Consider the following 21,977-nt stretch of genomic DNA (forward strand, 5'->3'; position numbering starts at 1 on the left):
TGCAGAAGATCGATTCAAGTTACGTCTGAAGGGAGTTCTTTGTACCTCTTGGATTTCAATGCCTGTTTCCTTTCCCAGATCAGTGAAGTTCTCAGCTATGATTTGTTCAAGTATACCTTCAGCCCCCTTCTCTCTCTCTACTTCCGGAATTCCTATGATACGGATATTGTTCCATTTGATTGCATCACTTAGTTCTCTCGAATTCTAATTCTCCCCTCATACTCCTGGATTTTTTAATCTTTTTCTCAGCTTCCTCTTTTTCCATAATTTTATCTTTTACTTCACCTATTCTCCCCTCTGCCTCTTCAATCCACGCTGTGGCCGCTTCCATTTTATTTTCCATCTCATTTATAACATTTTTTAATTCATCATGACTATTTTTTAGTCCCTTGATCTCTGTAGCAATAGATTCTCTGCTGTCTCTATGCTTTTTTCAACCCAGCAATTAATTTTATGACTATTATTCTAAATTCTTGTTCAGTTATATTGGTTAAATAGGTTTTGATCAATTCGTTAGCTGTTGCTATTTCTTGGGATTTGTTTTGAGGAGAATTCTTGCGTTTCATCATTTTTGCTAGTTTTCTGTCCCTTATGCATTTTTTTTTTAAATTTTTTTTTTTTCAACGTTTATTTATTTTTGGGACAGAGAGAGACAGAGCATGAATGGGGGAGGAGCAGAGAGAGAGGGAGACACAGAATCGGAAACAGGCTCCAGGCTCTGAGCCATCAGCCCAGAGCCTGACGCGGGGCTCGAACTCCCGGACCGCGAGATCGTGACCTGGCTGAAGTCGGACGCTTAACCGACTGCGCCACCCAGGCGCCCCTGTCCCTTATGCATTTTAAAAGCTTGTTGTGGTCTTTGCACCTGCGAGCACTGCTATATTAAAAGAGGGTCATACACTGTCCAGGGCCTGTCCCTTCAGGAGTTGTTTTTTCGGAGATTGTTACTTGCTCTCTGTTGTTGTGTTTGGTTATTTTATTACCCTACTCATAGTGATATTTTCGATCCTCCACTAGGTGTGCTTTGATTTGTTCCTTGGAGTAGCCCTATCTTCTTTCAAGCTTCCCCATTTTCTTCCTACTAGATTCAGTCTCTTTTCCTCCTAGGCTCTGGTGTTCACAGTCTTTTGGCTTCTGCACTTCTTTGTTGGCAAGTCACGGGAAGTACGGATCCTCCTACTTCTCTGCCATGTTGGCTGAGACCCTAAAAACCTTGGTGAAGAAAACCACGATGTAATGATGGCATGACCGGAAGTTGAAAATAATTTACAAATACATTTTAAAAGAGTGATATTGTTTAACTCTCTGGTATTTTTGGTAAAATTCTTTTTTTTAGCTAGCAAAAGTTTCCTAAAACTAAATGATGGGGAATTTATATTCAAAGATGAATTTTTTTTTGTAATACCAAGAAGTTGTAAATAGTGCAAATACCCAAACGATGCATAAGCATAAATCTTTATACATCTACCTGATGGAATATACTTACTACTGGCCAAGAGCTTTATGTGTTTTATTTCCAAAAGAGCTACCACATGAGATTATATTACCATCATTCTCATTTTCCAGCTAAGAAAGGGGAGTAATTTGCTTGAAGTAACACAGCTACTGAGGGGCAGAGACTGAATTTAAGTCAAAATCTATTTATCTACTCACCTTAATCACTGTCAGGATGAAAGAATAGGACAAAACCTCTCACTTATAAAACTGATAAGACGATAAGCATGCAAACCACCCCCCCAACTTTTCATAAAAGAAGACTAGTAGGAAAAAAACTCAAGAGTGGTTGGGTCCAGAGAAATTGGATTTTTAACCTACCTTTTTTACAAAACTTTGTAACAGATATACTTTTTAATTGGAAAATACAGAATACATTATTTTTTAACTTTTTTTTTAATGTTTATTATTTTTGGGAAAGAGGGAGACAGTGTGAGCAGGGAGGTGCAGAGAGAGAGGAAGACACAGAATCTGAAGCAGGCTCCAGGCTCTGAGCTGTCAGTACAGAGCCTGACACAGGGCTCGAACTCACAAACCATGAGATCATGACCTGAGCCGAAGTCAGATGCTTAACTGACTGAGCCACCCAAGAACCCCAGAATACGTTATTTTTTTTTTTTTTTAATTTTTTTTTTCAACGTTTATTTATTTTTGGGACAGAGAGAGACAGAGCATGAACGGGGGAGGGGCAGAGAGAGAGGGAGACACAGAATCGGAAACAGGCTCCAGGCTCTGAGCCATCAGCCCAGAGCCTGATGCGGGGCTCGAACTCACGGACCGCGAGATCGTGACCTGGCTGAAGTCGGACGCTTAACCGACTGCGCCACCCAGGCGCCCCCAGAATACGTTATTTTTAAAAAGAACTGTGGTAGGGTCCCCTTCCAAAGAAAGAAGAAAAAAAAAAAGAAAAAAACACCTCAAGGCAACCTTGTTATTTGTAATACTTGACAACCTCCATCCCCACCCTGTAACATAAGACCACTTAATCAGAGTAAGTTTGTGTGTCACCATATGTGGGAGACAAAGAAATAAAAAATATATAAGAACCTGTGCCATATGGCATTTGGGGCTCAGTTCTTTGGGTACAAACCCAACTGAGCAGTGCCAGCAGGAATGAAGTTGCTTCCTGAAAAGAAAAGCCTCGGTTTCATGACTCTCTGTGCAAGAATCCTGCTACATCACTTGGGGGCTCGTCCAGGATTCAGAGTCGGTGAGTTGCCACCTCCTTTGCCACTGGGAATGCGAACCATCGGGGCACCAGGAGAGGCTGGCGCCAGCAGAGCACTTGATCCGAAGGAGACTAGCCCTCCTGGAGTGCTGGGGAGAGGACCCTGTGTGCACTAATGGAACCCATGAGGCTCAGGAACCAGCTAAGGGAGCACCCATCAGACTGGTAAAAACCCGGGTTCGTTTTGGTAGACCTGCAAGAGGCAGAAGGGGAGCCTGATCACCTCCCAGAGTCGCACTAGTAATTCCACAAGGGACAAGGAACAAAGCTGCAACTTTAAGGCACTGGGCGCTGGGTGGCAGGTTGGAGTCACCATGTGACTGTGTTTGGGGACTTTTCTCTATTTCCTGGATCAATGACTATGATAATTAGAGCCAAGTGTCTCTGGTTATTCTATATCAGAACAGGGACTTTAAGGGATATTCCCAAGCAGCTGCCAAAACTCCTTTTGTTTCAGGGAAATTCCTTGCCTTCTCTGGACTGACATTTACTGCCTAAGTCCACTGGTGGAAAACAAAAGAAACTGGTGCCTGCTCCTCTGTCCAAGCTGACAAGATTTAAAACTGCGAATTCTCTTTCTTTGCCTTCCGCTGGCACCTTGTCTCTTCTGCGTTTCCTCCACCCCCCCCGCCCCCACCCCTCCTGTTTCTACACCACTTGGGGGGTGGCCTGCATAACTGGCTCCTCAATGCCTCTGGCACCATCAGCTCCTCCTCCCACCCAAATGTCCAGGATCAAAGAATTCCATGTCAGATTTCCCCACCAATGTTCCAGGTAAAGATTAACCATGGGGAAGGGAACAAATTGTGTTTCACGGACCCAGGTAAAACGTATTCAGTGTTTAAGCTAATTTAAGTTTGTTAGTTTAAGACAGTATTTATCAACATTAAACACACACACACACACACACACACACACACACACACACACAGAAACAAACTTTTATTCAACCTAGATTTGCTGAAGGTCAAATAGGTTCATGTTATCTCTGTTCTAATTTGCTAACAAAAGGATGACTTAAAGTGATGCTTAATTTTGTCTGTCTCAAAGTTTTCATGCGTAATCCTTAAGATAGCTTTCAAAGTCTTTGGTAACCTAAAATGTTAAAGTTTTGCTCGCATGATAAATTGAGATTTAATTCATTAGATATCTAACAAGAGATTAAAGCCCTATTTACTAGATGTAGGTTTGTGCTTCTCGTTGCAAAAAACTAAGGGTATTTGGAATTGTTAAAAAAAAAAACATGCTTTGTGCTTAATGTATTCGTAAGTTTGCCATCTAAAAAAAAAATTCTGATGTAACAGAGTTCGTAATTGGTTACTACTTAGTTTTCACTGGAGACTAAGGTTTCTAAGAGTTAAAATTCTGCTACATGTAGTTAAAACTGATAAAAATTAGAAAAGCAACTCTGTATGTAGATAAGTAGGAAATATAAAAAAAATATAAGAAATAGAAATATATATTGTTTTGAAGGTAAAAGAAAGTAATTTTGTCCTAAATGAGACTGGTTATTTGGAGAGAAATGGCTTGGGACAAAATCTAAATGCAAAGAAAAGTTGTAGAAGGTTTGTGAAGAAAAATCTTTAAAAAGACATTTAATGTGTGGTCAGGAAGGACCAAGGTTAAAATAAATGGATTTTAAAAGTACACGGGGTTAAGATTAAAATTCCTCCTCGTTTGATCCAAAGGCTGGGAAAATGATGGCAATACTCTGGTGCCAGCCTCCAAATCCTCCACATTTGTGTTATTCCTGTTCAGCAGAGGAATGGACGCCTTTGCCATGTGAGGGATGGATGATAAATGAAGGGCTTTTACTAAGATACATGGGAGCCATTTTACTAAACTTAGCCCGTTGTATGCCAAAAATGGATATCCACATGGCTGAAACATTTATGTGGGCATTGTTGAGAAAGGCAGGGAAATAGACCTTGACTTTGGCTCTTTAACCCCTTCCCTCAATGGCCAATGATTGATATGTAAGTTACTGCTGGGCCAAAATAAAATTAGTGCATCCTACAACAACCAAGAAAATATTGCTTGGTCACAGTCCATACCTCCAACATACCCCCAAGGTCCTACAGGCAGGAAATGGAGGGGTTAAAACAACAAAACAAAACAAAAAACAGGAAAGACCAGGCCAGCTCTCAGAGGTAGAGTCAAGCCTGGTTAAGAATGACTACTCCCAGCAACTCAGAGACTGACAGGGCTTTTGGCTGCCAATCGCATAGCCAGCTGAAACAAGGGGCCAGGAGGTGAGGTTTCTCCTGGCAGGCTATAGGAAATTGAGATAAGGGACAACTTTCTTCCTTTTTCCTATAAATGGGTAATTCCCCATCCAAGGCCATTACTCCATTGGAATGCCTTATGATTCATTTCTTTGCATAAAGGCTTGGCTCCCATACAAATTGGAAGAGGGAACCTGGCCCCCAGAGGAACATATCAATAACAATACTATCCTACAATAGGAGGTGTTTTGCAAATGTGAAGGAAATGGGGAGAATACCCCTATGTTCATTGTTTTTGGGCCTTAAAAAAATTAAGATATAATAATTTTGTTAAGTCAGACTCTTAATGAGACAGATGTTTTAAAAAAAATTAAGGAAATATAAGATTTAACCCTTAAATTATGCTAAATTAGCCACTATCTTACAAACACAAAATGAGAGCTCAACGGCCTTCCTGGAGAGGTTGAGGGAGGCTCTCATTAAATATACGGCTATCTCCCCTGATACCCCTAAGGCTGAGATAACTTTAAAGAACAAATTTGTCACTCAGTCAGCCCTAGATATTCAGAGAAAAATGCAAAAATTGGCTGTTGGCCTTGAAGGGACTCTGGAGGAGCTCTTATAAGCTGCCAATTGGGTATTACAAACAAAACAGAAAAGGAAGCTTAAAAAAAAAAATCTGAGGCCTTAATTGTGGCCTTACGTACTATATCAGACCAGACTTCCTGAGGTCCTGGCACCAAGTGCCATTTATATGGCCATTCAGAGCACGAAAAGGAGAACGTCCTCAGAGGGGACAACCAAAATGAACACCCCATTAGCCATGCCCCTATGTGGAGACAATCACTGGAGAGCTGAACACCCCTCAGGGACCTCTATCTGTGAGGGTTCAGATAACCAATGTCCCTGGAAGGGACTAACCGGGGCCTGGGGCTCTTCACGGTGGCTCCCCTAAACCAACTGTTTATCAGAAACCCAGAACCTCAGGTAACTCTAAATATGGAAGGAAAACTGATTTTCTGCTTAACACCAGAGCTACCCTTTCTGTCCTCCTTTCCACTCCAGGCCAACTATCCAAACACAGCACGACAACTAGAGGCATCTTTGAAAAACTAAATTTTTCTCTTAGACCCTGGGATGTATATGAGGAAACCTACTTTTTTCTCATTCTTTACTGATAATGCCAGAGAGCCTTACTCCTTTGCTAGAAAGGAACATTGTAACTAAATTAGAGACTATGGTGCTACTAACTCCAGGACAGATAAACAATTATGTGTTTTTGGAAATTACTGGATATTATATGTGTTTTGGAAATAACTGGATATTAAAGGGTTCAGGAAAATAGTTTGCTGCTAAATCAATTATTAAAGGAGACTCAATCACACCTACTCTCTCCAAAAAATAAATAAATAAACTGGGGTCTAACTCCTAAACACTGTCTCTAGCCCTTGGAATGGTTACAAACAAGCAGGGCAATTACTATTACCAAGCTCACAGAGCTAAAAGATGATTAAAACACAGCATCAGGGCTTCTATTTAGGGAGGGACAAAACTTATCAAATGGCCCAAAGATGTTTACTAGAAAAAATTTGTCAAGGACAGTTCTCCAAGTAGTATCAGGCTGTGAAGTACGTCTTAGAAACAATCCTTTCAACCACAAACTTGCTTTCCCAGACAGTCAAGGAAACTGTCCAGGAAAGATTAACAATTAGGTCTCACTCAGATGCCAAGGTAAAAAAAAAAAAAAAAAAAAATCCACCATCTGTTTGTATGGGTTAATACTTTTATTAATTGGATAGAGGCCTTCTCCTACAAGACAAAAAAGGCACAAAAAGTAATAAAAATTCTGCTTTATAAAATAATACCCAGGTTTGGCTTACCTAAATATTTACAAATTAATAATGGTAAATGGCTGCCTTGACTCTTTCTCTAATAGAACTCCTGGCTCTTAAAAAAGTTTTACACATCAAAATAAAGCAGACTGTCTGCTTATACTCAGCAAAACTCTAACACCTCACAAGGATTACAGGCCAAACTCTTAAAAATAGAGCCACCATTGATTACTTACTGCTCCTGCTTCTCCATCACTTGGGTTATGAGAGATTCCCTGACATATGTTGTTTACAAAGTCAGGGTCTCTCCTAGATTATTTGACAGGTTTGGAAACTGTAGACATTATCTTAAGACGCCATCTTATTGGTCAATATAATCTTTACTTTGTGTTTTTCTCTTTATGTCTACTAACGTTTATGCCACCTCATACCTGCCAGCCTTCCTGTAAAACCATACTGTGGGCCATTCGACCAACCCTTGGGTAGACTAACTGCTGTACCCCTATACCGTCCCTTAGCTTGAAGAAGCCAGAACGGTCATTGTCCCTGTTCCTTAACAGTAGTTACAGGCCCTATGCCAGGGGAGAAATAAATAGGGAAAGGGTTAACATTAGGCAGGGAGAGATAAGGGACCTTCAGGGAAAGACTGCAGCTGCAAGTGGGAGGCTAAAAAAGCAGATGGGGTTCTCCCCTTATAAAATCCTTTATGGGCACCTTGTCCCCATTATCAAGGGCATAAGCAGGGGATCTAAATGAGATAGACAATCTAATCCTAAAACAACAGGTACGGGCCCTTGGCTTTACCCTAACCACCTTTCACCACTGGGTCAGGGAACGATTACCTGTGAATCTGCCTACAGATGCTCACCCCTTTAAACCAGGAAATGCAATATGGATAAAGTAGTAAAATGTCCAACCCCTAAAGGCCCTCTGGAGGGGACCATTCACTGTCATTTTGTCCACCCCTACTACAGTAAAGGTAGCTGAAGTGGGTCCCTGGATTCACCACAGCAGAGTGAAGCTGGCATCTTGAAACTGGGAATGCGCTCCCGATCTATCAATGCTGTGCAAGCTGACCATATGGAAGAAGCAATATGCAACTCCAAAGGCTCCAAGAAACTTCAGCCCTGCTTTAGTCACTCCAGAAGCTGACTAACCCATGCATGGCAGAAGCTTGAGGAATCGATGTCCTTAAGTCCAAAAGACTGTCCTTATTTTCTATATGTTTCCTTACTGTGATGCACTATCACGCCTTGTTTCCCACTACCATTGTGATTCCTGCTCTACTCTTTTCCATAGGTTGGCAGAGGCTGCCTCGGCTGGCTAAAAATGTGATGAGAGGTTTTTGTTAACACTCACCTTCCTTTTGGGAATAGACTATTTCACTGGTACCTACATGGGGGAAACAATGGCCTTAAGAGACTAAAAATTAGATCCCCACAAACCTTATAGTAAAACAAAATACCCCAGTCCTACTATTGGGGTTTGGCTTCTTAAAAGCTCAGTTACTGGAAAAAAAACTGTCTTGCCTAGTGGAGAAAATTTCATTGTCGTCTGTTAAAAACTTAGCATGCCTATGCCAAAGATTTTATAACTCAACTGTCCGAAAAACCCAATGGTGAGGGACCTCAGGTCACCTTGAGCCAGATCCCCACCCCTTGTCTAACTTCTCCCATCTCTGAGAGGCCTGAGACAATGTCAACACAGGCACCAAAGGCGAGTCCCAGGTGGACTGTGCTAGATATGTGCAAAGACAGCCTATATACTACTTCCCTCAGTCTGGTCAGGGTCATATGTGCTGGAAACTACTCATCCATCTTTCTTCCTGCTCCCACTTGCTAGAGAGAAGTATTTGGGATTCCAAGTAAATGGGGACAGGGAGACTCAAAGAAAGCAGCATGCCTTACAAATTAATACTCAAAAAGATAATAAATGGCCTCTGGAGCATATAATACAGTATCATGGCCCTGCCACCTGGGCAGAGGATGGGTATTGAGGCTACTACACTCCTATTTACATGCTAAACCGCATAGTTAGACTGCAAGCAGTTGTAAAAATTGTAACAATGAAACTGCCAGAGCTCTTAACTTACTAGCCAAACAACAAACCAAAATGTGCAATGCCATCTATCAAAATTGCTTGGCCTTAGATTACATGCTTGCTTCTGAGGGAGGTGTTTATGGAAAATTTAACTTGAGCAACTGCTGCCTACCGATAGGTAATGAGAGGAAAGTCCAAGAAGAGATCACGGATCAAATGAAAAAGGTTTCTCGTGTCCCAGTCCAGACCTAGAACGGCTGAAAGCCTGGGGAGTTATTTGGAGGATGATTTTCAACTCTCAGGGGATTCAAAATCCTCATGGGAATTATCGTCCTAATTTTAGGAGGCTGCTTAATCTAACCTTGCTTAGCTCCCCTGGTTGTAGTCTGCCTCCAATCTCATTGAGGCCATAATTAAAGAAAAAAAAAAAAAGCCACTCATGTAATGATGTTATAAAAATTTAAACCTCTAAACCAAGACGACGCTCTTTGACCCTAAATAGAGGGGTCTGAGCATCAGAGGGGGTAATGTGGTAGGGTCCCCTCCCTAAGGATAAAGAAAAAAAACCAAAAAACAAAAAAACTCAAGGCAACCTTGCTATTAGTGCACTTTACAACATCCCTCGTGACCTTGTAACATGAGACCACTTAATCAGACTACATGTTTGTGTGTTACCATATATGGGAGACAAAGAAGTAAAAAATACATTAAAAACTATGCCACGTGGCATTTGGGGCTCAGTTCTTTGAGGACGAGCCCAACTGAGGGGTGCCGGCAGGAATAAAGTTGCTTCCTGGAAAGAGAAGCCTCAGTGTCACGACTCTCTGTGCGACATTACTGCTAGAGAACCAAACTCTCTTCCTCTGTCCCTACTATTTCGTTGTTTGTAGATTAGTCTTAGACCTATGGAAAATGTTAGCAACTTCTGTAAGTCTAAACAATATCAATTTTCTCCTGCTTTTAATATGTTATAAATCTAATCTAAGAATAGATTTCGAGGATAAACATTCACCTTACATGAACAAGCAAAACAGTGTCAAAAACAACCAAAGCATCTATCAGAAGAAAATACATTAAAAAAAACCTCTCATTTACTACTTACTTCTCAACTTCCAAGGAATTAAAAACTTCATATCAAGGGATCAAATTTCATTTGAGACTTCAGGATAAAAGAGAAAGCCTTTTTACCTGAAATGTTTATTATAATTCATAACCCATAATTGTGTTTTTAATCCCTCCTTGACAGTAAACCTTTGGAACCTGACAATATGTGTTACTTTCATTACCTTCACAAGGTTCTTAAATAAAAATGAGAGTTGGGTGAATTTATTTCACATCACTGTCACCATCCCTTCTTTTTAAAATTTTTCTTTTTTCATGTTTATTTATTTCGAGAGAGAGACAGAGCGCGAGCAGGGGAGGAACAGAGAGAGAGGGTGGCACAGAATCTGAAGCAGGCTCTAGGCCCTGAGCTGTCAGCACAGAGCCCGATGCGGGGCTCAAACCCACGAACTGTGAGATCATGACCTGAGCAGAAGTCAGAACTTAACCGACTGAGTCACCCAGGCTCCCCACCATCCCTTCTTTTATTAATATAACACTTTATCCTTAAAATACCTGTACTTGTTATCATTGAGCTCCCCTAAATCCTAATTTTATATATATACATGTAATATACATGCATATACATGCATACACATGTCTATCTTGAGAAAGATCCACCATTTTCCAGATACAAATATAAAAGTATAAAAATATACTAAAACATATATATATATATATATATATATATACATATATATATATATACACACATACACACACACACACAAATATATAAAATGAAGCCTTTAAATGTTCCATAAGTGATTTGCCATAAAGTCCCCAGGACAAGCCTTTCAACTGAAATATGGACAATTGGGTGGCACACCAGCAATCCTGGTTATACTGACAACACAAATTTTCACCACCCGAAGAAGCTGAACATGCCTGTTTCTTGTAACCTGTAAGTATAAAACAAGCTCAAAGTGGCTGTGAGGATACAATGTGAGGATTAGCTGAAAGGAGCCCCATCTGGGTCCTGGTCAAGAAACTGGTACTAACAGTAACTTACCAAGCAGGCCCAAGAGCTCCAGGAGAGTCTATAGCAGTTCTTAATTACATGGCCCTCTCCTCCCTTACTCTGGTAACTCTGGAATGTTCCATCTCTGCTTTTACTTCTTCTGCCCCTACAATTGTTCTCTACTCCCTGTTAGGGTTGCAGGAATAGGGGAACAAGGATAAGCTGAAACGCCATGGGTCACATTATATTGGAGTAAAATGAGACAAAGACATAAAAAGACAAATACAGATGTGTGTACATGTGCTGTGTTTGTGACCTTTCATTAAGAAATAACTGTGTTATGATGTTACGTACTTTACTTGAGCAATGATTTGCACAAATCCTACTGTGTGGGCTGTGCAAGAGTGAACTGGGAAGCAGGCAACAACAATGCAGCCTGGAAGCTGAGCAGAGGGGGGACCCACTGTCACAGGACCCAGTGTCAAGTATAAGAGCTGACTGCTGCCATATGCTTGTGGATTCACAAACAAATTTCCTCATATGGATTGAATTTGTGTCCTTCCTACTCTGTCTGCTATTCTCAGAGACCCGGCCAAGGGCCACAGGAGCCTCTTAAGTGGCATCACTCTCCTCTTTCCATCTTCTGCTTTTGTTTACTCAAGGCTTTTCTTGCCTTACAGCTTTTGCCTTCTATCTTTTTCTAAGTACCTTTCTGAGCCACTTTCCTTTTTTCACTCTCTGCATTCTTCACTCAAATCTACCAAATATACATTATCTGATCTAGTTGACAGTTACCATCAATATGGTGTCCCTACTGGGCAGAGCTCGAACTAACCCAAATCCAATCACCTGGGCTAAATCTCCTGGGGATACATGTATGAAGTGTGATATAAAACACACAAAAAACTACAAAAACCCAAACCCACAACTTCTAACTGCCTTGTTCAAGAGGAGATTGCAATAGGCACTTAAGAGTCATGTCCAGAGTAAGCATCATGAGATTTCTATGTTACTGGCATCCCTGCTTTGCCAGGTGCAATTATATAATTTTGAAAGTCACACAGATTAAAGTGGAGCTCTGTTGCTTGAGAAGAATGAATAATGATGGAATGATCTAAAATTTGTACTCCATTTTATATTTTTAAAGCACTTATATCCAAGGGAAAATCTGGATAGCTTACTCTGGTAAGCTATCTCTGGTCCAGAGATCCCCATTGTCAGAAAAAATGAACAGATGCTTTGGGACCAAAGATAAGTCTTTAAGGATTAGTAAATTGGGTGTTTTTAAATTCCATACAATCCCATAGCTGATCTGCCCTGGAGCTCTTGTACTAAAACCCCTGGTGGGCAAAGTATTATGAGACACCAGTGGAGAATTGGTATATACATTTATTTAGGAGAAATAATGGTCTCCCCATTGCATACCACCTGGTTTCAGAGACCTGAAAAGAGGCCCCAGGTCTGAAAATCCTAACAAAAGCAAATCCAAAACTTAAGCTAGTATAAAACTGAGGGGAAAATATCGAGGAAGCCAAGGAATAAAAATTCCTTGTTTAATCTCTGGGTCTAAATACTCCTATATTCTTCTGGACCTCTCCTTTAAAAAAAAAGAAAAAAAAAAAGAAATTAACTCAACGTCAGTATATCTGACTGCCTCATTTGGAATTAGAAACATATTTCCTGTTGTCTTCTCCAAGCACTCCAAGACACAGATCACATTATCCCTAAGGAACATGTCCAGAATTTGACCTTAGTTGATTCACAGTGTTCTACATTCTGAAGCCAGGACATTAGAAAACTGTATTGCATTATGCAACTTTTCTATCTATCTTCTTCTTTATTTTGTTTTATATTACTTTAACTTAGATCTTACATGTAGTGCATCATTCTTTCCCAGGTTAGGGACACCTGAAAATCTATATGGGGAAAAAGATGTCTCATGTCAAATCTACCTGCTAACCTATGTAGGTTACGACAACCATGAGAGCTTTAAATCTTATGTCTAACAATACTGTGTCTTAAATTTAAAATTTTTCAGAGAGAGTAGATCTTATGTCTTATCACAAGAAAATAATAATAATAATAAAGGAGCAGGAAGAAACTTTGGGAGAAGACGGGTATGTCTGGTCTTGATGGTGGTAATGGTTTCCCCAGTGTACACATGTCTGCAAACTCATCGAGTTGTAGATGTTAAATATGTACAGCTCTTTATATGTCAACAGTGTCTCAATAAAGTAGTAAAAAAAACCCAAAACTCTTCCAACTCTCTGCTATGTCTGAAGAATGCAAAGTATTTCATCTGAAAATATTTTAGTGAACATAAATTTAAATTATGAATGAACTGTCTGAAAGTCATGTAAATATTTATTATACATGTGTACTGGTCTGCAATGTTAGCATACATTTCTAGGTACAAATGAAATGCTAATAAGCTTTTGGTTGAATGAAATCCAGTTTTCCAAAGTTAAGGTACTTTTTTAGTGTAATCACTCTGTAACAAAAATTAAAAAAAAAAAAAAAAGGAAAATATGACATGGGCTCTACAGTAACACAGACTTGATCTCAAATAACAATTCTATACTTTGTATGACTCCTACCTGAGACCCTTAGTTTCCATTCCTGTAAGATGAATATGGTAACAGTGTCTATATCTTGTGGTCTTTGTGAAGATTCAGTACAAGTATGCATGTAAGGCCATTAGTAGGAACTTGACAAATGTCAAGATTATAATAGTATCTTTATAAGCTAACAAGTAGTCTTTTAATTGTTAAAAAACATCTTAAGAGAACAGAAGATTTTATGTCAAGGGAATTTATTTACATAAAAGCTGTCGTTATTTTCGTAAACACCCCAAACTTTTGTATACAGCAGTAATCAACATGCCAATTCCTACCAGTTTTTTCCAATGTATATTATCATACTTTCTATACCAAATACCTATTATTTGGCTATATATAGTATTTATATCTTTTCACATTTTCTATTATTGGGAGATTTCAATGAGTGATTTGGGGTTTTATTCTGTTTGCTTGTTTTAGTCATAGTCATCATGAGAAGATGCCACATTCATTGTTGAACATTTCTAGGAACAGCAAGGCTTCCATTCAGCTATCTTTTTAAATAAGGAGGAAAAATATTAAAAATTATTCAACACTAGAGCGGAAGATTCTTGGACTCATGACCCATAGTTCCCTGAATGCATATGGTTGTGAAGAACTAAAATAAAAGGATGAAGGTTCTATCTTGTTTCATCTTGCTTGCCTTTTTAGAGGTCAAGAAAGGAATGGCTAAGTAGAGAAAATGCATGGACCTTGCATAATAGAATTGTGGACTAAGTACCTCATAGTTATCTATCCACTGCTCAAGGAAACTCAGTGCCCAATTATCTTCAGTGGCCTGTCTTATAGGTCTTTTAGGTAGAACTGGTTTCCAACTCGTGGTCTTACTAACAAGGATCATTCATGGGGAAACACAAAAAAAGCTCCCTTGCTCCTGTGCAGCTTCCCCCTTTCTTGGCTCCTCCTGCCTGACCAGGTGAATAGCCCAGACAGACAAAAACCTAAAAGGCCAGAGCATGCAACTCTTTGTGCCCATTCAAAGTTCATGTGGACACCCTTCACTTTATTATCAATTCCTTCAAAGAGGGCTTTAGAGGTCATTGCAGACAGTTAGTATTTATATGGGTAAAGATTACTTTGGGAAGAGACTGCAGTAGAACTCCTGAATTGAAAGAAAGCATGCTCCTCTGAACATACTTAAAAATCTCCAGAGCTGGTCAGAAAAATACGCAACATTTGATAAACACTGATCCCTACAGAACTCTCTAACATGTATCTTCTCTTCTCTGTGACCTTGACTTCTATAATGTCCAGACTTATCTCCTCCATCCCAAGCCATTTCTGGATAGAGTCACCACAAAGATCTTTCTAAATTTCTAATCTAATCTTGCTCACTGGGCATAAGATCCATCAGAGGCTCAAGGTCAAATAAAGAAAAAAATAATAATCTGGACTCAACATGTGTATAAGGCCCTTCATTATCTGGCGTTTGCCCTCATTTCTCCCAAAGTTCTGCCATTAATCCTGACTTAATTGTATTTCCCAAACACCCCAGTTTCACTTATAAGAGGATTTCTCAACCTCTGCACTATTAACATTTTAGACCAGGTGACTCTTTGTTTTGAGAGGGCTGTCCTGTGACTTACGGAGGTTTGGCAGTATCCCTGGCATCCATGGAGTAGCTACCAGTATCAGCCCCCATCTAGGCCTCCACAAATCACAACAATCCAAAATGTCTCCGGACACTGTCAAATGCTCCCTGGGGGTAAAATCACCTCCAGCTGAGAACCAGTGGCTCGCATCCTTGCCTTTTAATGTTAATCTCCTGCTAAAATAGCACCTACCTTTCTGATTCACTCTGTCCTGGAACCTCTCCACTTGGCTAACTCTTGAATCAGACATTTTACTCAACTGTTATCTTTTCCTCTCTACTTCCAAGTGGGAGTAACTGACCTTTTTCTGGGTACCCTGAGTACTTTGTGCTTAATCCAATCATAGCCAAATAATATCAAACACTTATATAAATGCTATTTTCTCTAGCAGACTGCCTGCTCTGTGAAAGCAAGGACTGAGTGTCTGGCCACTGTATCTCCAGTATCTGATACAATACAGCTCACAAAACAGGTGCTCAAAAAGTACTTATGGGATTGATGGATGAAAAGTAAACATAAGTATTCTATAATAATCATAAAGTTAAGAAAAGCAGGCAAGCCACATTAGTGGTTCAGTGTAATGCTCTCAGGTATTAGAAACATTTTATAACCTCATGTTTTATCACAACTCATGACTGATTTTCATGGATAGAAAACAGAAAATTACGAATAACAAAGCTAACTCACAGCTTGTAAGAAACGGAAAGACAAGATGGGGCCACTTAATGCTCCACAGGCATTACTGTCTTCAAAATCTCCTTCTTCAAGCAAGAATTGCTGGCCTTTAAAATGTTCTTTTTCATAGGCAACCCACCTAGAAATATAAAGGATATCCAATTAAGCCATGAATAAAAAAAAGAAAAAAGAAAAAAAAAAGAAAATATCCCGATAAAGCACTTAGTTGTATTATCACCATATTTTAAAAAAACAACACATTGTTTTGTTACCATTTATAAAGACAGATAAATGCTGTATGCTTCATGGATCAATAGCTTTTATAGTTTGCCGGCTTTTCCCAACAAAGGTTAACTATTGTAGAATTACAACAGAGCAAAGCTTGCTAATTGTGGTATCACATGATACTGTATCTCAATATGGTGGTGGTGGTGGGGGGGGGACAGCCAATTAATGGAAAGTACAAATAGCCAATGACAAAAGTTACAAACCTATGCTGAGATTCAAAGAACCATTCTTATTTTATTGACAAGGCCCTTCTGTAATCACAGAGAATGATTACTATATTAAACATTTTTTTAGGGTTTAAATCAAAAGAACCTCTCAGTAGGCTTCAGATCTAAAACACATTACCGGTGGTTTTAACAAAGAGGAAATGCAACTGGGCTGGCATTAGCGCTGATGGCCCACACATATATGAAGGCTTCTGTAAAAATTTAGGGGTGGGCAATTTTGTTCCCACCATTTAATCAGTGGTGATAATGGGAACAAGAAGCACGGTGACACAGTATGCTCCATGGACACAGGTTTCTTGACTTCTCATCTAAAACTGTCAGTAAAGAACACTGATAAACACCATTGGTCATTAAGCTCCTCCACAAAACTTACCTTTTTATGGAATAATTCACAGTAGCTAACAAATGTAATGTGGGCATGGATGATTCATAACACACAATGGCCTGCTTAAATCTGCCTTGAGGGGCACTGTGGTGTTACAATGGGAGCCCCTCCAATGGAGAAGATTCCAGAATGACTATTTTGGGCTCGTGGGTTGGGAACTTCTGCATTCTGGGGCTTGACAAATGAAGCTGGGTACGGCTGACTACTATTGTTTTCAAAAAATTAAAAAACTACTCCAAAAAATTGTTTCCAAAGGGCATAAAATAATAGCAGTCGCTCAGCAATCATGTACACCTTCTCATTTTCTGCATGTAGGTGTGCGTATGGCAAGGGAAGAGGGGGTCCACATGAATGGGGATAAACATTTTATATATCTTAGTGAATTTGTAACATGTACAAGAACATTATTTTATTCTTAAACTATTATGCAAAGATAAATTGCACAAGAAAGCTTTCAAAATTTTTTTTGAGTTTATTTTTGAGACACAGAGAGTGAGTGAGTGAGCTGAGGTGTGTGCGCGTGGGGTTGGGGAGGGACAGAAAGAGGGAGAGAATCCCAGGGAGTCTGCACTGTCAGCACAAAGCTTGATGCAGGGGTCGATCTAATGAACCGTGAGTTCATGACCTGAGGCAAAATCAAGAGTCAGACACTTAACCTACTGAGCCACCCAGGAGTCCCCAAAACTTTCAAATTCTAAATGTGGCTTTCATTTATATAAATGTGGCTACTCAAAACATGCTTTTAATAAACCTGAATGGGAAAAAGAATAAAAGATATAGAAGACCTAAATATTAAAGACAGATTACTAAATTATTACATGATGACAGTTCAAAAATCTTCTCAGCTTTTTTACAACAGATTAAGTTTTGTCTAAGATTCAGTTTATATATTCATCTGGGATATTTAAAAACAGATGTTATCTGAGAAAAATGAAAAAACATCAACCTCACTTTCTCTAGATTCCTCAAGATGGGACAGAGATGAGTTCTTACTACCTGCAGATAAACAGTTAACAAAAGTGAAAAGTGGTAGTAACACTGAAAAACAGTGAAATCAACTGTTCACTTTTAAATGGGGATATGACATTTTACTCCTACAGTTGTCATATGAAAAATGAAACTTGTGTATATTGTATCACAAGCCATAATGTTTTCTTGAGAGTTTTTATAGAACAATTACAAAAAAACTCAGGAAACAATGCAAATCACAATCTAGTTAATGGGAAAAACATTCAGATTCCAAAGGGAAGAAAAGGCAATAATATTTAGCAGGGTTAACAAGAAGCATATGTGTTCACAGATTAGAGAAGACTGCAAATAAATATGACACAATAAAAATTTGTTTATCCAAAACGTGTTTGTTTTTCAAGGGCCTAATAATTTTTTAATTGAAGGATAAAGAATTAAATGATTACCAATATGTCAGACTAATTATGGATATGTCCCACATATCTAATATATGGCATAGTCTCTTATGTTTCCATTTTGGCTAGTGTGGCCATCACTTGATTTACAGCCAGAAACTGCAAAGTCTAACTCTCTAAATGTAGACCCTTGAGAGATCTAAGACCCATCATTTAACTTCTATGAATAAATATTTTAGTAGAATCTTGCTAGAATAGCATGAAGAAGTTTTATGATGTTACTGCAAATAATGAGACATGGATACTTAAAATGAACCAACATTCCAAATAAACTATCATATCAACAGAGAGACCAACAATGTTCATGGAGGAATTCTAGTACTGAGTTGACAATGGCAAATAAGCTCTGATTTTATCTGCCAGGATACAAATACAAACCCATATCCCACCAGTTCAGTCATGGATTTTCTGGGGTCCCTGCCCCATAAACCGATGACTGAGATTAGGTTACACTTAGATTTATACTTAGAGGTTCTTTGGGGGGCTTCCTCAAAAACAGTATAATGCCAGAGGGTAACCGATGTAAAAAATACTTGACTTGGGAAACCTACAACCCAGGCTACTTCTTTAATGAAGGACTCACTGGCAAGATCCTCAGCACAGAAAGTTAACTAAGATCCACAGAATAGAGAATCAAAATTGGGGCTTCCATTCATATTCAAAATTTGTAAAACAAAATGTATCAATTTCTTTTATCTGAGAGAGAGAGAGAGAGAGCACACAAGCAAGTGTGCAAACGTGGCGAAGGGAGAGACAGAATCCCAAAATGTGGGGCTCAATCCCACAACCCTGGGTTCATGATGAGTCCAAATCAAGAGTCAGACACTGGAACAGACTGAACCACTGAGGCATCCCCCCCCAAAAATAATTTTATTTTGCAATTTTTTTTTAAATTTTTTTTTCAACGTTTATTTATTTTTGGGACAGCGAGAGACAGAGCATGAATGGGGGAGGGGCAGAGAGAGAGGGAGACACAGAATCGGAAACAGGCTCCAGGCTCTGAGCCATCAGCCCAGAGCCTGACGCGGGGCTCGAACTCACGGACCACGAGATCGTGACCTGGCTGAAGTCGGACGCTTAACCGACTGTGCCACCCAGGCGCCCCTATTTTGCAATTTTTATCTTCTATATTGCGTTTAGCAATACCAAGTGTTTAAGTTTTAGAAACTATTTTCTACATTCAATCTATCTCAAAATCTCTAATACAATCAAGAGTTCACAGGAAAGCCATTAGTAACTATTTTTTTATTTTATAGTACCTTACAGAAAAGATGCATATTTTTAGATTAAGGCACATTCTTTTTGCTCTGCTTAGCACATTTTCTGTGATCTTCAAAAAACAGACTATTAATTGAAATATTGAAAACATAACACTCACACTCCACCGATGACACGAATTGATCCAATTCCATGAAAATCCCCGTTATTTTTTAAGAACTTAGGGACAGAATCTATGTGTTCACTAAACTCTCTGGCCTGTCCACAGAAGTGAGGTTTTTCATAAATAATAACCTGGAAGATATGAAAGAAAATTACTTAACATGCTCATATTTTAGAATAGGTACAAAACTCATTTACTTAAGTGAGACTAAAAATCCCAACATGAACAGGGACACCATCCATTTTTTTCACTAATATTTATTTACAACGTAGCACACTGACTGATATTCACAAGGATTTATGTGGGTTATTACCATGAAGATACCTTAATAATATGTTTCTGTCATGATTACGCTGCTCTGGTTACCCCAATCCTAGGACCATCTGACAGGGTAAATTGTCTTATAATTGACTCTTAAATTACCTAATTTTAGCTCTCTGCCTGGAATTTAACACAGGCCCACCTTGTATTTATTGACTTTCCCCTATTAGACATAAATAAAAACACTCTTGAGGTTCTAGGACATAGTAATAAATTATCTACTGGATTGAGAAACAACAGCTGCTTCTTATAACATGGTGGCTGCCAGTCACTAGTAAGAAAGAGATATGCAAATTCCTGAATTTAAACATAAAACTTCCTAATAAGAAGAAATGATTGAAAAAATTATGGTGTTTTCTTTTTGTTGGTTTTTTTTTTTTATATTGATTCATATGGGTGGGGAGGTAAGTATAGTAGAAAACCCATTTCTAGCATTTCATTTATTTTAAATTTGGAAGGTCTCTTCCACTATATTGGTGCTCTTTACTTCCCAAGTATGACCTGCCTGCCTTTAGTATGTGGAAATGATAATGGTGATAATGGCACTAATCTATCTACGTTCTATCACCAGGTCCTACTTGTGGCTAATGGCATATGTTGCATACAACTGGCAAAATAAGGCCCCATGCTAAAACATACTGACCAAGTTCTATCTAACTTGTTTTCAAAAATTTGTAAGATTATACAAACTGAAAAAAACCATGTAGTACAGCTCCTGTGTTCTACATATTTAATTTTCACAGGGTGATGTATTTGAAGAGATGAAGTTTTATTTGGTTTAATACTTTCTACATCTGAACACATTCAAACTAAGAAGCAGTAATTCTTTGATGAGCAAGCCGTCAACTAACACATAACAACTTGAAAATGTGACCATGTGTGATAGCTATTTCATTCATATGCCTCTACAACCTGTCAAACTGCAAATGTCCAGCCTGTCACACCTGAAGAAACTGAGACAGGAGTCACTCAGACTGTCACAGCTAATTTTGTATCTTTCAGGTCACTGGTTCGAAACCTCAGCTGCATGTTATCACAATCACCTGTAGAATTTGAAAACTTCTGACTACACCCCAGACCAAAACAATATTCTGTGAGTGGAATACAATCGTAAGTATTTTTTTTTAAACTTGGATATGCATGACTCCAACACAGAGCTAAGGTATACTATGCTCAGATACTAACTTTTAAAAGATTCCACCTATGTGATTAAGAGAATGGTGGTCAATTCCATAAGTTAGAAAGGTGAGAAATGGGAGGGTTGGAGGAGCTGTGTCTTCTTTTGCAGGACAGGAGATAGATGAATCTTTGTTTCCATGCCTGCCTGTGGAAGTGCTATACGCTCGTTAAGCAGAGGTCTGGCTGAATCTTTGATCACTGCACTGGTTTTTTTCCCCGCTCTCTTTTCACACACATTTTATAATTTCATTTCCTTTCCCCAAATAGGCTTAATCCTGGTGTCTCTACTGTTCCCTTCAGGTACTTATTTATTCTTACCAACTGATATCTGACAGGAGCTACCTACTGCTTCTTCTGATCACCCCTGATCTCCTTTCTGAGCATCACTCCCAAAAGACTGCTCAATATCTCTGCTTGAATGTCACGCTGCCACGTCCCTAGTCCCTCCCCACCAAATCAAAAATCAAACCTGTCACCTTTCCACCCTGTAGTAGCTGCTCATTGGGTCTGACTAGGTTGTCAGCAAGACCTCCATCCTTGCATACTGACCTCACTCTCCATCACAGCATGGGTCCTCAGTGACTGTTCTGTGCAGTCATTTCCCACCACTCCCAACATCCACCAAGTATTATTAGAATATACCAGTCATCATTTTTTTACTTTAATAGTTCAAAATATGTGAAGATTAATACTGAAACTAAAGAAGTCTGTTTTAAGACTTACCTTTAGGTTCATAGGCATTTCCACTTTTAGTCCACCCTTAAGATAAGAAATTTTAATATTAAAGACTTAGAATATCTGGAAGTAACTAAGTGACATATGTAGGTTATATAAACGTCTGATTAGTGAAGATTACATACCAGTCAGCTTTAAGTTGTGGTAAATTTTAAAATTTAAGTACAGAACTCTATAGCAGTCAAAACAGACTCAGACTGCTCATCGATGTAGATAGGACAAGAACTCTTCAAAACATACATTCCAGATTACAACCAGTATAAGGAAGGAA

General features: G+C 39.0%; 1 protein-coding gene across 1 annotated transcript in view; it reads right to left on the reverse strand.

The window, feature by feature from the left end:
• Positions 1–21,977, reverse strand: part of CRYBG3 (crystallin beta-gamma domain containing 3) — a 131,154-nt gene that overhangs the window by 45,987 nt on the left and 63,190 nt on the right. The window contains exons 10-12 of the mRNA XM_030329299.1: positions 21,695–21,730; positions 19,469–19,602; positions 15,779–15,905 (exon numbers count right to left, since the gene is read on the reverse strand). Of these exons, the coding sequence (XP_030185159.1) occupies positions 15,779–15,905; positions 19,469–19,602; positions 21,695–21,730 (297 nt within the window). The remainder of the gene's footprint in view (positions 1–15,778; positions 15,906–19,468; positions 19,603–21,694; positions 21,731–21,977) is intronic.

The sequence above is a fragment of the Lynx canadensis genome, chromosome C2 (assembly GCF_007474595.2).
Source record: "Lynx canadensis isolate LIC74 chromosome C2, mLynCan4.pri.v2, whole genome shotgun sequence".
Classification (NCBI taxonomy): Eukaryota; Metazoa; Chordata; class Mammalia; order Carnivora; family Felidae; genus Lynx; species Lynx canadensis.